This window comes from Planococcus citri, chromosome 3, assembly GCF_950023065.1.
Source record: "Planococcus citri chromosome 3, ihPlaCitr1.1, whole genome shotgun sequence".
Classification (NCBI taxonomy): domain Eukaryota; kingdom Metazoa; phylum Arthropoda; class Insecta; order Hemiptera; family Pseudococcidae; genus Planococcus; species Planococcus citri.
The window spans coordinates 61,563,973-61,582,499 of record NC_088679.1 but is presented as its reverse complement, the minus strand read 5'-3'; the positions used below and the strand labels follow the sequence as shown (position 1 = coordinate 61,582,499).

At 36.5% G+C, this 18,527-nt stretch overlaps 1 protein-coding gene across 2 annotated transcripts in view; it reads left to right on the top strand.

The window, feature by feature from the left end:
• The window catches only part of LOC135841751 (uncharacterized), a 210,960-nt gene that overhangs the window by 89,654 nt on the left and 102,779 nt on the right, over positions 1-18,527 (top strand). For both annotated transcript variants that reach the window (XM_065358897.1, XM_065358896.1), the window contains exon 4: positions 8,175-8,307. In XM_065358897.1, coding sequence (XP_065214969.1) covers positions 8,175-8,307 — 133 coding nt within the window. The remainder of the gene's footprint in view (positions 1-8,174; positions 8,308-18,527) is intronic.

Below are 18,527 nucleotides of genomic sequence, written 5' to 3'. Positions count from 1 at the left end.
CCGATGAACTGAGAAAACGAGTTTTCAAAGAGGTTGAAAAGTTCATTTATAACGAAATGAATAATTTTATTTCATTTTTATCGGCGTATTTATAAAAATATTACCTTAAAATTAATTTGTCCGTCAAGACGTTTCTTTTCAGTGGGAAAAAATTTAACGAGGAAAAATTAGGCCATTTTGCGTGTAAACGAATTACGATTTTGTTTCGCGAAGTGAATTGAATTTAACAGCGACGTGGCTGAACAAATTAAAAAAAATTAATTACTCGAGACATTAAGAAAAAAAAAAACTTTTAATTTCAAATTGTATTTTAATCTTTTTCGAATAAAAACATAATTTGAAAAAAAGCAAAACAGGGGCGAAGTTTGGATAAAGAATGATTGCCATTTCGGAATTAAGTCGACTTTGAACTTCAACTAGGACGAGTCGCTTGTCGTCGGTCGTCTTTAAGTCTATGAGATACTTTTTGGACGATTTGTTGATTTTGGACATTTAACCGTCTCGGTTTCCTTCCTCGAGTCTTGAGATACCGAATTTGGTCTATCTAGGGTAGTCGGACTGTGCGACTGGACGATGAATTTAAATCACACCTACGCCCAAAGTTCGTATTTAAAACACAAATCTTCGATACGACCGAACAAAAGCGTACAAATATAAATTAAGGGCAAAAAGTCATTAAAAACAATTCCGAGCTGTATTGCCTTTTAAAACGGTAAACGGTAAAAGTTTGCGGATTCGAGTTACTGTTATACTTATAAGTAAATTGGGAGGAGCCGGAGGGAGTCGAACGGAGTCTGTTGATGGGTATGGTAATATTTTGTTCTCGTTTTAGTTGTAAATTCGAATGGTTTGTAGTGTCGAGTGCGCCACTGTCGTTGCAACGCACTCTAGCTTGCTAGTTACGATGTCTAGTTCGAATTGTTGTTGTTATGATCGTTTTTAATATGTAATTATACTCGAATTATATACAGTCCACTGTTCGTGTTGAATTATTTCAAATTTTCTATTCGAATATTGAGTAATTATTTCGCGAATAAATAAACATGGTCCTTCGGGCCGGATATAATTCCGGATAAATTGTGTAGTTCGCGAAGTAAAATTCATAAAATTCGTAAAATTCGTAAATTTCGTTCGTTATGTTCGAAATAAAATTCGTTGTAATTGTGCAATTTCGTTGATTGTGCAAAAAATTCGATTGGTTCGTATTCGTATTCGTAATTGTATTCGTTGATTTTAACGTTCGTTGAAAAATGGGTGAATCTGCTGCTGAAAAACAGCAGAGACTTGCTCGAGAAAAAGCTGCTAAAGACAAGGCTGAATATGAAAGGGCTGTCAACAGCAAACGAAGACTGCTCCATGCCTGCGAACGGGATAAAGGCCATTTGCAAGCTCTGGTTGAGCAAACGGTATCGAATGAAATGGTATGTCAACTTGAAGTATTCATTGATTCGTGGAGGAAAAATTTGATCGAATTAGAAGCTGTCGATGAAGTTTTGTTCAAAAATGTTGGTACTAGTTTAACTGCCGACGAAATCTTTGAGAAAGAAAAGGAAATCATGAAGGATCGTGATGACCTACTTTATGAACTTAATTTAATCGTTGCTCGAGCTAAAACGTTCGCGGAATCATTGAAGCCTCCAATTGCTAGCAGTACTCCTTCTCGTCGATCTGGTCCAAATACTTCATTTTCGGATCCAGGTTTTGGGTTTTCTCCAACTATTCGATTGAACGATATTCCTCTACCAAAGTTCGATGGTAATTATGGTGAATTTATTGATTGGTTCAACGAATTTTCGAGTACAATTGATAAAAATGAAGCCTATGACGACTATCAAAAATTGTATTTGTTGAAAAGATGTATGGTTGGTAAAGCAGTCGAATCGATGAAGGACGTTGGTACTGAGGGAAAGCTGTATAAACCTACGTTGCAAGGTTTATATAAATCGTTCTTCAATCTCAGGCGAATAATTGCTGAACATTTCGTCAATATCGTTGATCTTCCTGCGATTAAAAACACAAACATTCGAGAAAGTGTCGAGAAATTAAAACGATGTCTACGTGGGTTGAATGCTGCTGGATTAGATACAAATTCGATTTCGCCGATGGTTACGTTTTTAACTGCTCGAAAATTGCCAGACAAGCTGAGAATGGATTGGGACACAAGTAACCACGATTATTCTGTGTACCCCTCGTTCGAATCACTTGCATCGTTCCTGATAAACAGAAGCTTCGCTTATGAAACTGCCAATCTAGGTGAACCAAAAGAAAAAACCAACTCGTCACCTCCTGGTAAACAAAACAAGTCGTCTGAAAAATCGAACCAAGGTGACAAAAAGTCGTTAGCAGCAGCTGTGAAACAACCTTGTAACATCAAATGCATCGTGTGTGGTGATCCACATTTTTTAAACCAATGTAAAGTGTTTGGTGGAAAAACTGTCAACGAACGTTTTAGTATTGTCAAAGGAAATCGATTGTGCCTGAAATGTTTCAATCCTTTTCATGGCATAAGCGCTTGTAAAAGGCCAAATTGCTCCAAGTGCCAAGGGGCTCATAATGTTCTGCTCCATCGTGAATATGTTGCACCTTCGTCACTCAACTCCAGTGCTGAAACCAATTCGAATTTGTCGTCGCAGCAGTCAAATAATTCGACCAATGATCAAACTGGAACAACCTCAACGACTATGTGCGCCACTTCATCAGCTCGGAAATGCGTATTGTTATCAACTGCGGTGGTTAAGGTAATTTGTGGAAATAAAATCGAATTAGCTCGAGTATTGTTTGATCAGGGGTCTGAAATTAGTTTGGTTAGTAGGGAGTTTTGTGTTCGAACGAAATTACCTATGTTTAAAAGTGAAAACGAAACGTCTCTAGTAGGCATAAATAACACTTCGACTAAATTGAATTCGTCAGTTCGTTGTGTTTTGAAATCTCGTTTTTCTGAGTTTTCTATTGCTATTGATGCCGAAGTAATTGGTAAAATTCCATGTAATGTTAATCGTAATGATGTAAAACCTATTATTGATAAGTTTTCACTTGAATTCGCGGAAAATTTCGAATTACCTTACGATAATGTAGACATATTGTTAGGTAGTGAATATGTAGAATTTATTTTAGGTGAACAACGTCGTTTTGTCGAAGGTATTTGCTTGCGTGATTCTCAATTCGGAGTTGTAATTTCTGGTTCCCATTCGAATTCGAAATCTGCCTTTTTTGTTCAGCAGAATCCTTTTTGTGGTTTTTCTAATGTGGAGTTGTCTCGTCAGTTTGATCGGTTTATGAAAATTGATGAAGTTTCTGATGAAAAAACTTTGCATGATGAAAAGATTGCCGAATTCGAGTTAATCAACAAGCATTTCGAAGATACAGTTGAAATTGACCCTGAGTCAAAACGTTTCGTTATTTCGTTGCCTTTGAAACCAACTGTAAATTTATTGAAAGGTTCGTTTTCGAAAGCAAAATCAATATTTCTGAGGTCAGAAAAACGTTTGTCTGATGTTGACAAAAAGGCATACGACGACATTTTTGATGAATATTCGAAGCTAGGTCACATGCAGGTAATTTCGAATGTACCAAGACCGGATGCGTATTTTATCCCGCATCATTTGGTCACAAAAATTTCACCTGGTTCTGTAAATTATCGTATTGTTTATAACGCATCTTGTAAGGATGAATCTGGTACTTCGTTAAATGACCACCTGTATGCTGGTCCAGTTATTCAAAAAGATCTCTTTTCTCATTGTATTCGTTTTCGCGAATTTATTTGGGCAATTTGTGCTGATATTTTTCGCATGTACCGTTCGATTTTGGTACATAAAGATGATCGTAAATTTCAATCTATTGTTGGTAGGTTTGAAAGAGGAGAGATTAGTATTGCTGAACTGACCACTCTGGTGAATGGTATAGGTCCAGCTGCGTGGATAGCTACGAAATGTTTGGAAAAAACTGCCGAATTTACTCGATATTTCCGGCCAATAGCGGCTGATTCGATCGCGAAAGAGTTTTACATGGATAATTGGATGTCCGGAGCTCGCAAAATTGAAGATTTGATTGAGTTACAGAAAGCTGTACATTTTTCTCTCGCAAAATATGGGTTCAATTTGACCAAATATCAAAGTAACTCGCCTGAAGTTCTTTTGACACTCGATTCGTCACTTGTAGAACCCTTGAAAACAAAAATAATTGGTGGTACCGATTTTGTGTATGTTTTAGGGCTAATTTGGTCTCCAGAAACTGATTCGTTGAGTATCAATGTAAAAATTGATGAACTCCCTGAAATCATCACAAAACGTGTAATGCTTAGTGATACTTCTAAGCTATTCGATATTTTGGGTATTTTGGCACCTGTTTCGGTGAGAGCCAAATTAATTTTGAAGGAGCTTTGGTTAGAGGGGAGAACTTGGGACGAACCTGTGTCAGATGAACTGAAAGATGCATTTTTAGCCTACAGGGCTGATTTGCAATTACTTGATCGATTTTCTATACCTCGTTGTTTGTATCTTCGTGTAGAATACCCCGAAAATTGTATTCGCCAGCTTGTTATTTTTGCTGATGCGTCTACAAAAGCCTACACTAGTGTCGTTTATTTTCGTTCGATTGATCAAAATGGTCAAATAAAAGTTGCGTTTGTATGTTCGAAGGTGCGAGTTGCGCCAGCAAAGAAAACGCTACATATTCATCGTCTTGAACTTATGGCCGCTGAGTTAGCTTCAATTTTGGGGAAGCGTATTGCAGGAGAATTGAAAATTGAAGCAGGGAACGTCTTGTATTTTTCCGATTCTCAGGTAGTACTTTCGTGGCTGAAACTAGATCCGCTAAAACTCAAAATTTTTGTCTGTAATCGTGTGAAAAATATTGGTAAAAATTCGAATTTGCAAAACTGGTACTATGTACCTACCAAAGAAAATCCAGCGGATCTAGGTACTCGAGGTATTTCGGCTAATGAATTTTTTGAACAAAAATTGTGGGTTTTTGGGCCAACGTGGCTCAACAATTCTGATGAATTTGAAAAAATAACCTCTTGTACATTCGATTTAGTACGTGAGATACCTGAATTAACCAAAGTAGGTATGGCTATTTTTATCAAGGATGAAATATTCCTACCTATTTTGAGCCATGGTTTATCTTGGTATAAAATTATTTCGGTTGTTGCTTTTGTTCGTAGATTTATTTTTAGATTACGATCTGAACGGCTAAAAACGATAGCCAATCCAAACCGTAAAGATAGGATATGTGATCGTAAGTTAGTAGGTATCAAGCTGATCCTACCACTAGTTATTCCATTAGAAACGTGTGAACGCAATGACGCGTTTATTACTCTTGTTAAACATGTTCAACGAGAACATTTTCAAATTGAAATTGAGTGCTTATCTTCAAGTGAAGATAGTCACGTAGATAAGAAAAGTAAGTTGTTCGAATTAGCTCCGTTTCTCGATCCAAATGGTATTATGCGAGATGCAGGCCGCTTATCAGCTGCTGCATTATCGTATGAAAGCAAGTTTCCAATTCTGGTTGATGCCAGGTCTAAATTTGTCGAACGTTATATTGAACATTTGCATCGAGCAAATTATCATGCCTCTCGTTTGTATGTGTTGAACGTATTTCGTACACGTTTCTATGCAATTGGTAACGTTATTACAGTTATCAAAAAGGTAATTCGTAAATGTGTTTTATGCACACGTATTCGAGGTGAAACTTTGCGCCAATTTATGGCAGATTTGCCAAGGAGTCGAGTTGAAATAGGTAGACCTTTTGCTAAGATAGGTGTTGATTTAACTGGTGCAATCAATGTAAAATGCACTGCACATCGTGCTGGTAAAATTAACAAGGTTTATCTTGCGTTTTTTGTTTGCTTCGTGACACGTGGTGTTCACATAGAGATTGTCGAAGACCTTACGGCTGATGCGTTTTTAAATACTCTCGAACGTTTTATTTATAGGCGCGGATTGCCTAAGGCAATCTACTCGGACAATGCTACGAATTTTATTGGTGTTCGTAGGTTTTTAGAACAGAGCAAACTCGAACGTTTTTTGAGTGAACATTTGGTTGAATGGCATACAATTGCACCTCGCAGTCCTCACCAAGGTGGAATTTGGGAGGCTGCAGTAAAATCTGGTAAGAAAATACTCGAAAAGGCTATTGGTAGCCAAGTTTTGAACATTTTAGAACTCTCAACGATCGCTACAAAAGTAGAGGGTATTTTGAACTCTCGCCCTATTTCATATCGACGTGAAAATAGTCTCATTGAACCTATCACACCTGCCCATTTTCTAATAGGTACGGCGTTGATGGAACTTCCGATTGTTGAGGAGTCTAGAACTGTGAACTTACGTAATCGTTATCGCTTATGGACAAGCGTTGTAAATACGTTCTGGTCGTTTTGGAGAAAAGATTATCTCAATCACCTTCGTTGTAGATATAAGTGGAAAGTTGAGGAACATAATGTTGAGATCGATGATGTTGTTCTTTTCCGTTCGAATAATGAAGGTATATTTCAATGGCCTATGGCCATAGTCATTGACGTTTTCCCAGACGAGTCAGGTCTTGTTCGAAATGTAGAATTGAGGTTTGCAAATGGAAGTACTCGAAAAACTTCTGTTCAGAATCTTATTTTACTACCTGTTAAGGATGATTTGTAAAATTTTTTGTAACTCTCGAATTTGTAAATTTTTCTCCTGATTTGTAATTTTTTTTCTCGTAACTCGTAATTATGTCAATGTATCATGTAATATGATTAAATTTATGATTGATTATTGTCAATTGTTAACTTGTTGATAATTTAAGTTGTTTAGATTAATTAAAAATAAGGTGTACCTTATTTTTGAGGGGAGGATGTTGATGGGTATGGTAATATTTTGTTCTCGTTTTAGTTGTAAATTCGAATGGTTTGTAGTGTCGAGTGCGCCACTGTCGTTGCAACGCACTCTAGCTTGCTAGTTACGATGTCTAGTTCGAATTGTTGTTGTTATGATCGTTTTTAATATGTAATTATACTCGAATTATATACAGTCCACTGTTCGTGTTGAATTATTTCAAATTTTCTATTCGAATATTGAGTAATTATTTCGCGAATAAATAAACAGAGTCATCATAAAATACAGCTATCCAGTTTAAAATAAGACAATCGATTTTTGGTTTGTTTTTTGGGCCTTTCTGTTGTATTTATACTATACTGAATTGTGGTGTTCTAAATAAAACCTTCCAGAGTGAAGTTCAATCCGTGAAAAAGTTCGAGGCATTTGGCTGGATTCTATAAATTTTTATTCCACTTGAACTGCTTTTAGTTGGTCAAACTGAGACGGGTTTTTCATTTTTTTTTTACCCTCTTTATACATGTATTTTCGAGGTATTAAGTAGGTATACGTGGGTCGTGGGTATTCACATACATATATTTCGATAGTTTAAAAAAAACACATATGTGGGCTACATTTAAGAAGTGCTTTTCTCAACATTTTTTTTTTTTGTAAATCTTGATTCTAGAGTGATAGGATGAGGGGGGGGGGGGGGGGGTCTCACAAAAAATTGAATGATGGTTCATCAATTTTTTGAATTTATTTTGCATGCGCCTAGAGACTATCAAATGGCGATGAAAAATTGCGACTCTATTTGATGCCTCTCCAGGGTCAAAAAAGTGCATTTTCAGGCTATTTTACCATGCTCTTTGTTTTTTGGGGAGCAGGGAGTAAAAAAATTCGTTAAATAAATTTCAGAATAACCGCATTTTAAAACCAAATAACACTACAAAGCAACTTCCCTGCTTTTTTCCCTCCCTACAATATAAAATGTAGCTTAAGCTTGTCCGATTGAAAATCAAACTGTTTGCGAGTATTCTATCCGCACGACCGACCATGCAGTCTAATTAAAAGCTAACATATTTTTGGCATACCAGATCAGTCAGCGTAATTGAGTTATTAGCCAAGCTGTCTGTATACGAGCGAAGTGATTTTAAAATATTCATCGTTTCGAACGAATGAGATCGATGCAATTTACGCGGTTTTATCGAAACCGAGCTGGTAAATTGAATTATCCGCTGGTATAATAGTCGTATATTTATTTTACCCCGCATCGTGGTCATATCTTCTTGATTTTCTACATACAACGTATATTACCTATACCTATATGCATACCTCTCTACCTATCCATTTTCCGCACTTTAATAAGTTTTTAATTATTTACAGAGCGATAGTACGGAAAAAGCACCAGCTAAATCATACACTGTCCAAATGTTACCAGCAATTAGAGACGTCGTGGAAGCTGTGTTCTCATTGTTTAAACATTTCAGATGGAAACACGCTGCTATTGTGTCTGTCGGTAAGTACACAATACACATAGACTGCATCCCCAACCTAGTATGAAAAAAAATTAATTAAAACATCGAAACGCGCGCCAACCTTTCATCGGCAAACTCTTGGCCGCGATGTTTATTTTCCCTTGTGAACTTTTTTTTTTCATTTTGTAATTCAGGACGCGTTGATATGTTCACTTTAAACAACCAGAAACACGTCTAATCGCAAATTATTAACTTGCTACCGTAGGTACCCAAAGGCGGGCACTTAAGTACATGAGAGTATCTGTGTATTCGTGTACCATTAAACCGTTCAAACGAATCCTTTTTTTTTTTTTTTTTTTTTTGGTCGGTGCTCTTTTTATAAGACCGAATTGCAAACTTTTCTACGTATAATTCGTGAGTGTGCTGTACTCGGGGTACTTGAGGTTTTATTTTTCTTTCTTTTGGTCTGCTTTTTTTCCCTTCTTTATTTTTTAAACGAGTTCTAAAGACCGCATACTATAAATCATCGTATCGTTTCCTATAAAAAAGCGATATTTTGTAACTTCGTATTCGATAAATTAGCGCGTTTTAATGGCGGATTTTTTTCCTCTTTTTGTATTAGGAGAATGTTGCTCTTGATTTTTTTCGTCTTAAGTTTTGGTCTTGAAGATTTGTGAGGGGAGTGAGGGGAAAGGAGGGCGCTTATTTGGGTCTGAAAACACCCACTGATTGAAAACTGTGTTTGCCTCAACCACAGGTCCTTACTTTGGTCTGAAAACACCCATCTAATTGAAACAGTGTTTGTCACAACACGTCTTTCTTTGGTCTGAAAATACCCACTGATAGAAACAGTGTTTGTCTCAACCACAACCACAGATACTTTCTTGGGTCAGAAAACACCCACTGATAGAAATTGTGTCGGACTCAACCACAGGTCCTTACTTGGGTCTGAAAACGCCCACTGATTGAAACAGTGTCTGTCTCAAACACAGGTCCTAATATGGGTCTGAGCACACCCACAGATTGAAACAGTGTCTGACTCAACCACAAGTCTTTACTTAGGTCTGAAAACACCCACTGATTGAAACAGTGTCTGACCCAACCACTGGTGTTTTCACTTCTGATTGTTTGATTTTGGCAAAGAATGAATGGAAGAAAGAAAAAAAGAACAGACGAAAAGATGAAAAGACTAGTGATGGGATATTATCAATATTTCGGGATATCGATATCATCAAAATATCAAAGGTCTCATTCTCATATCGATATACAAATAGTAGGTATGTATATTGGAAGTTTTTGACATTGGTTCATAAAAAGACCATAAAACAGCTGATTTTTCATGAAAAGAGAAACTAAATCAACTCTAAGCTGTTTCTATTCCTCATTCTTTGCTTTTTCAGTATCTAGCTACCTATTTGGCGCTTTAAACTTTAAAGACGTAATGATGAGTCATTGATGATGTAATGTCAACATTTCACCATCCTACAGATATGCCCCATGGCTACCATTAATAGCAGCAATAGTCAATATTTTACCCTACTGGAGTCTGGAAATGCTCAAAAAGAGCAAAAAAACACCGCGCACAATTCATTTACAGAATTTTTGTTTAATGTTTCAAAAATTTTCCGATATATCGGATATTGGATTTTTCATATCGATAAATATCGGTACACTCTCATATTGATATATATTGATATACTATAGTCCGTTCCAAATAAGAAGTGCAAACTGCAACCACGCAATACACCAAGAGGCGTGATGTTCCGGGGAACTGACAGGGAGGTAAACAGCTTTACGCAGCAATGAAAAGAAAACCGGTTATCAATTTCGTTGGTTTAGCATAGTGCTCAACCTTGCTTGTTCGTGTGGACCCTATGTTTTGCTCCTTAAAAAAGTTTGCACTTCTTATTTGGAACGGACTATATATTGATAATATCCCACCACTAGAAAAGACTAAAAGATGAAAAAAGATGAAAAGACAAAAGATGAAACAACAAAATGACAAATTGACGAAATGATAGTAAGATGGAAAGACTAGGTGCATAAATGAATGAATGAATGAATGCATGAATTGAAAAAAATAAAAGAGATAGAAATGAAGTGAAATTCCAGTATTGAAATATTGAAATAAAATATGTATAATGAAATTTCAGTATTTGTGTCATTCCGCAGGTAATGGACCCATTTGGTCAATATTGAGTTATGGGTGGGGGGGGGGGGGTGAAGTAGACCTCCGGAGCAATCATATGAGCTGGATAGAAGCCCAAAAAGTGCAAAAAAAACTAAAAATAAAATCCATAATTAAAAATTTGAAAAGCTCAACTTTTGAGAAAATCTCCTTCAAAGTTTTTTTTTCTGGAAAAAGCTGAAATTTCATGTAATCCCAAAACCTTTATACATAAAATTAAAGATTATTGTTTCTGATGTCAAATATTACTACCCACCTGCAATAGCGATTTTTTTTACTCAATCTTTTCATGTTTATGAGTATTTTAAGCCTGAAAAACAATGATTAATAAATTAAAATTTTGCGTAAAAAATTCATTACTCTGTTCAAAAGCAAAAAAAAAATTATTAAATTACATTTTCTGTCAAAATTCAACTTGTAAAAATAAAATTGTTAAAAAATCTTTTTGAACTCTTCCCGAGGTGCGATTTGAACCCATACCTCCTGCTCCGCACACCATCACTATTACCACATGGCTAACACTGCATCTAGGTAAAATGTATTTTTGAATGGTATACGTGTTGCCACTGGTGACTAGGTGCAGTATAATTCGGAGGATATTTTTTTGGAAGTCTTTGGAAATGAATTTACCGCGAAAAAAAACAAAATTGACCAAATGGACCCTTTTTGGAAAAACTCAAGTTCCATTTTTTCCGCTTGGGGCGCACCTGCGGCCTTGATACTTTAATACGCGATAGTCGGATATGTTCTACGTACATCGAAATCCATCAAAACCTCAATTATTGATTCTCTTGACTTTTTCACTAAAAACATGATTATCTCGATAAATAGAAACGACCAAATGGGCCCATTCAGCTAAGGGAGCAAACCCCAACAGAAAACCATGGTGGAAGGCAACGGGAAACCAACACCATTATATCTCCCTAGAATTATATGGACATCAATTCAGCAATGACCCTAAGTCTCCATCAAGCTGATCCTCATCCGCCAAGGCAGCCGGATAGGGTGCTAAGAATATGGGGAGTTAAAACAAGGCAGAACAACATCAACGTCGCAACCTGGAATGTGAGAACTTTGTACAGAATTGGAAAACTTGCTAATGTAGTTATGGAAGCCAAGAGTTTACAAATCAACGTATTATAGGAATAAGTAAGACCCAATGGACTCTGAAACAGAAGTACGTTTTAAGAGGTACGGCTAAACGTTGATATACGTGTGAATGTACGTGTATACGTGCGCGCGAGTGGGGGGGTTGTTTTTGACCCTGTTTAGCAACATGTAAATCGTTAAAAAACGCATTTCGGCAAGCTGTTCCGGTGGACGCTTGGCTATGGTAACGGAGCTCTGTGCAGTAGGTGTGGGTTCAATTCCCACGTCGGGCAGAAATTTTTTCAAAATTTTTTTTCGTGATTTTTATTTTTACGAGTTCAATTTTTACAGAAAATTCAATTTAATTATTTTTTTATTTTTTTTTGCCATAAATTTTTTTTCAAGTGTATTTTATTAATATTATTTTTTGCGAATAGTATGCCGAATTAGGCGAGGCGAAGCCGAGCCGTTTGTTTATTTTCGTAGTGATATCCCCTTGGTATGAAGCGAAAAAGGTGACACACCGACATCCCCTTGGAATAAAGCGAAAACAGCGGTTGTATATAAAAAACTGTACTCACCGAGGCCGAAGGCCGAGGGAAGTTAACAGACATAGTATGAACAACAAAGCGACCCGCGCAACCGAGTCGAAGCCGAGGTGAGCGGACACAACGCCCCCCAACACTAAACACAGCCGTTCCTCTTAAAACGGACTGCTCTGGAAACGGTAGAAACCGGGTAGATAAGAATTACAAAATGATCTACGCTGGAAAAGACACACACGAACTAGGTGTAGGTATATTAATACATACCAGAATCAGCGTAAAATCAGTGCCATAATTCCAAAATCAGAGAGGATAATATTTGTGAGATTGGAGGTCAAGCCGAAACCAATCTTGATAATTCAAGTTTAAGAAATTAAATCATGGATTGGAATGGCAAAAAGCACCTTTAACAACCTAGCCAGTGTGCTGGGAAATTGAACGATGAGTCTAGTGAAATTTTTTTTTTAAATTATGTTTTTCCATTGCTTGTTGGTTTTTATAAATTTTTGAAATATTGAATTTGAAGTACACACTGTGTTCGTCTAAACCAAAGTCCATACTTGGGTGTGAACACACCCACTGGTTGAAACCGTGTCTGACTCAACCACTGGTGTTTTCAATGCAGATTGTTTGATTTTGGCTAGAAAGTGAAGTTGATCTTGTGTTGATTTTTCAAACATTTTGAAATAAGTACTTATATTGAGTTTGAAAAGCATACTGCGTTTGTCTCAACCACTGGTCCATACTTGGGTCTGAACACAAGCACTGATTGAAAAAGTGTCTGTTCCAAACACAGGTCCTAACTTGGGTCTGAAAACACCCACTGATTAAAACAGTGTCTGTCTCAACCACAGTTGTTTTTAATTCTGATTGTTTGATTTTGACCTGAATGTGGAGTAGGTTTCATATTTGTTTCTGAAATTTTTGGAAGTATTGAATTTGAGATTCTCACTGTGTTTGTCTCAACCACAGGTCCTCACTTGGGTCTGAACACACCCACTGATTGAAACGGTGTCTTGTCTCAATAATTTTAAAAAATGCCTTTCCCCACTAAGAAATATAAATTGCATAAATTGACTTATTTTCATCAATTTTACTCCTGACTACATTAGCGAAAGTCTTAAATGCTTAAAAATACATCGTACGTCGTATCAAAAAATAATTCGCATTCGCCCAAGCCCAAGATTACTCGCCTACATTTTGCCATTTTTTTCTCTTTATTTTTAAAAAATAATATCCATAGTATTCGATATACCTACATGAAATAAAACCAATTACTTTTCGACACGGTACACTTAAAATAATTAGCTTACTTCGCTAATGACTTCATTTACGACGTGGTATCACATTGTCACATAGGTTTAAATCGACGCGAGACAATTTCGACGTGGCGAACTACGTTTATCTCATTAATCAAGCCTTTTTCGGTAATTGTGTTGGTTTTCAAAAGGTATATGAAGAAGGAAAAAGCTTCAAACGTTTCCTGTAAAAACATCGGTATGTGCTAAAAACGATTTGAAACGCGTGTACTCGTACATTCGACGAAACGATGATTCGAGCCAGGGGATTAGAGCGAATGGTAGCTTATTGGCTAATAGAGAGAATTTTTTACTCGTTTCCAACAAATACCCATCGAGCTATATAGGTAGATGGTTTGGGTAAAATGTATCCAGAATCAGCAAGGCGGGTGGAACCAATGTACATAAATTTAAGGCGAGAAATTTCATCGGTTCGTGCAATAAAGGCGAAGCTCTTCCATTACATTAAATTTATCAAAAGATTAAATTGAAATTTTAATAAAGGTGTTGAAAAGAAAAACCAAGGAAAAGAAAACACGCGCGAACATTGCTATGGGTAAAAATTCGCCAAGTTATTTCAAAAGCTACCATTTCCTCGGAAAAAAGTCGGTAGGTATTTCCTTTCCGGTGGAAAAAATTTCCCCTTGTATGTAATGCAATTCGGATCCGCCGGCCAGACAAGATGGTCGTATTGAGTTTCGAGTAGAGAAAACATTAATTAAAATCTGACAGTAGTGAACGTAATTGCAAATAATAGCGAACAGCCGTCAGTTATATCGAAGATAATATTGGAAAATTGAAAATGGCGCTGGCGACTTGTTTTGAAATGACGTAAATACCACTCACCTTTTTATGTTTTTTTTCTCTTCCTTTCTTTTTCTCTTTCAATCGAAACATTTGATTTTTTTCAGACCTAGTCGTTGTCGCCGTCTCTATTCGATATATAAAAATCACGATTTAAACGTACATCGGAATATATTCGGTATTAGTTGACACAATGGCTACTTTAGAAAAAGAAACTCTTGTCAAAATATCGTCGCGAGGAAGAAAAAATGAAAAAACATATACCCTAAATCTTCGCTATATACGAAGAAACTCGTGTTGTAATTTCGCCCAGCCGATAACCCGCTCCATCTTGAGCTGTATGCTCGTATTTTAACTTTTCGTAATTTTTCGGGTAGTCGAAAAAAAAACCTAACCCGTGGTTTGCGTATGTATCAGTCGTGTTATATGTGGCGACAGACTGTTGTGTCATCATCAATAAAGGGGTGAAAAAAGAACAAGGCGAGGCGAGGAAAAAGAGAGAAAAAGGTGTTTTGATATTTCTTTCACCGCAGCACACACTCGGCTGACAAGTATTCCGCGTTAAGAAAAATTATTCCTATTCACCGGTCGTGCATTTCTTTGGTAGACGAAAAAGTCGACTACGTGATGCGGTCGTTGAATCGAATGATTAATTTTAACTCATTCTAGTCGTGTTACGTTTGAAATTAATTTCACCTACGTCGCGTCGTCGTTTGCCTAAAATGACGTGGTCGTTTTAAAGGCTATGTACGTGAGTATAAAAGTCGAATACCGAGGTAATAAAAGTATATAAACTGATAATCAATCGTTGACGGTATCGTCGTCGTTGTAATTGAAATTTAATTCGAATACTTCGCTCCGAGCTTTAAGGCGATGGGCATCGAGCCAAAAAATCTAGGTGTCTGGGTACCATTTCATCCTTTTGAACTCGCTCGCCACCGATCACAACTCTTTTCAATTGTTGGCCGGTTTCAAAAGTCATCTTCGATGAGGTCGTCGTAAATTTTTAAAATTACTTTTAAATGCGATCTAGACCCAAGATTTGTACGGGAAAAAGGTCTCGAAAATGTTCTTTTCTGCGTTTACGTGAAAAAATAAGTGATTTCGACTTGAAGGTGACTGAGGCCTGGATATTGGAACTTTTTTTTGTTTTTTCTTCTTCTCGTTTGCAAACTTCTACTTTGCCAATTTTTTTTTTTTTTTGTTGATAAGTTATGGATGTTATGTTGCACCTAAAATGAATTTAGAATACCTACTTCATAATCAGCCTTGAAAGTTTAATCAAATCGAAGCTCATAAAAATCTGAAATCACATTCAAGCACTCGGTGCCCTCGAAAATCTTGTGAAATAATGTATCACACTTCATTTTCAGTTTTTTAGAATTTTGAAAGTGTATACGTATTATTTGAAAAAGAACTGATATTTCAATTCAGCGCTCTTAATAAAAAAAATATATATATAAAAAAATCAAAGACACTCGATATTTTAATATTTTAATTTACATTGAAGGATGCAGAAATAAGGGGGAAAAGGTCACCATTTTTTTTTGGACATCTTCGGGATTGATTTTTTTTATGGGTGACTTTTAGCTCAAATGAAAACTTCGTTGAGGTGTTTTTTAATTTTTGGACTAGTATTACTTCAAAAGCTAACAGCAGGTGGAAATTTTTTTTTTGATGATTTTAGTATGTGTTGAATATGGCCTTTCATCGCCATCTTGGAATTTCTTATTGGCTTTGAAAATCTTTGTGTTGAAATTTCGGGTATAAATTGTTATAATTTTACGAATTGTTTTCAACTCAAAATGAAACCCTCATAGGCGACCAATCGGCTCCAAAAGTAACAATGCACCCATTATTTATAAAATAAAAATTATCAATTAGCCGTAAACTTATTTTCCTCGTGCAAGTCAATCTAATATTGTCATTCGATATCAACAACTGAGCTTTAACTGCTACGAAAATGGAATTTATTCGTCATAAGTTGGGTTATGGGAAGACTTGAATCGTTATATTTAACGACGCCGTAAGAATATTACAAGTATATTATGTATACAGCATGTAGATAGATATCTACGTAATAAACGTATTAAAGTGCATCGACTCCACATCCATGTAAAAAATATTGAAAACTTGATTGGCCATGTTTTACGTAATTAATTTACGAAGGTTGGTTTCGGTTAAATTACCCGTGTGAAAATTTCTAAAGGATTTACCTCGCTATTCGTGGATATATCTGTAAATTGGAAATTGTTTAGATTTACTCGAGGATTTATCTACGTGTACGTTTTATATTTTACCAAATTGTTGGTACGATTTGTTCAAAGTTGCATGGGCTTTTTAAATTGTTGCCGTATAGTTGTAGTCGACCTTTATAGGCGCGTCCAACGTTGGCCAATTTTTTGCACGTGTGAACGTCGAATCCGCTACGATATATATTTTCGTAATCTGACTTTATTATCGTGTTGGGTTTCTTGTTTTTGTTTTGAATTTGTAAATACGTATAAACAGGACGTTGGTTTCTTCGCAGTTTCGGTTCATTTAGGAAACTTTTTTTTTTTTTTGAAAATACCTAACCTACGTAGTATTTGCATTGTTTGTACGAGTAGATTCAAGAGTAAATCGCTAAAAAAAAAAAGAAAGGAAAATGACAAAATATTTTGATCAAATTTTGTGGAAAGCATTTGGAGTGGTTTTTTTTGACATGGATATGTTTTTTTGGCCAGGTGTCTGTTCAACATTTTTATCACGCTCACTTTTGAAAGTATTGAAAAAAAAATGGTTGAATTCTTCATTTACTATGTTGGACTCTTAAAAACAAAAACAACAAATTGGGCCGAGGGTCTGTCCATAATTTCAAAGACCTGATCTGCGTGACGCTAAATTTAAGACACTATCTTTTGAAAACGTAGGAAAAGTCCTACTGAGTTTATGACAATAGATAGGTATCAGAATTTTGTGAACTTGAAAAACAATCTCGGAAAAATTTTGACATTATATGCCAGACTTGTTTTTTTTTGACTTGAATGAACTCGAAAGCAATTGAGATGAATTCTTGACTCTGATTGGCTGACAAACGACCTTGTGAAGCGAAATAGGGAGTCAATGACCTCAAAAATCTAGACAGGTGGGTCAAAAGCCAGACAGGCGGACTGGCGACCTTGAGAAGCCAGACAGACGGGCCAACAACCGTGAGACTCCAAACAAACAGACAGACCGCCTCAAAAAGTAAGATAGACGGGTCAATGACCCCAGAAGACCAGACAGGCAACCGCAAGACCTTGAGAAGCCGGGCACGCGGATCAATAATAGGTATCAATAAACTAAACAAGCAGACCGACAACCTTAAGAACCCAGATAGGTGGGTCAATGACCTCAAAAGGTCATTCAGGTGGACAAATAACCTTCAGAGGTCAGACAGAGGGGTTAATGATTTTGAGAATCTAGACAGATAGACGTGTCAATGACCTCCTAAAGCCAGACAGATGATCAGACGACCTTGAGAAGCCAGACAGACGGGTCAATGACCTCAAAAGACCATAGAGGCAACCGCACGACTTTGAGAAGCCGGTTAGACAAGCAGACAGAAGACTTTAAGAAGCAAGATAGGTGGGTCAATGACCTCAAAAGGTCAATCAGGTGGACAGGCAACCTTTAGAAGCCAGACGAAAGGGTCAACGATTTTGGTAATCCAGACAGATAAACGGGTCAATGACTTCAAAAGGCCAGACAAACAAGCAGACAACCTTGAGAAGCCTGAAAGATGGGTCAATGACCTCAAAAGGCCAGACAGGCACGTGGACAGCCTTGAGGGGCTAAACAATTTTCCTCAAAACAGTTTGGGCGGGGGCTAGAGTGAAAAATCCACAATATTTTCGTAAATACTTTCTCTTTGAGAGCTCATAAGTATCTTCCAGCTTCCTCCAGGGTTTACCTACGGGTTTAAAATTTTTCCTGATTAACTTTCGACTGAAAATGAAGGTTTCCATTCAATTTTGTTAAAATTCTTCTATTTTTTCTTGACGATCCATCCCAGTGTACCTACGGATGTGGTAATTAAAATTAAATTACCCACTCCCTCCTAGAATCATTTGTAAGGGGATCAAGTTTCCCTCTTCTTCAACCAAGTAAAAAAATTTGAATCTTTTCAAATTGACTAATCTGAAATCCAACGTTAGTTTTAAGCATTTTTGGAACAAATTAGTTGAAATTATTGCACAATTCTACGAGTAAGTAATCGAAATCAAAAAATAAATAAAAAAAATTCACATCACCAACACGGTCACTTGACTCGAACGATATTAATCGATTTTTCCCATTACACGAATAATACCACC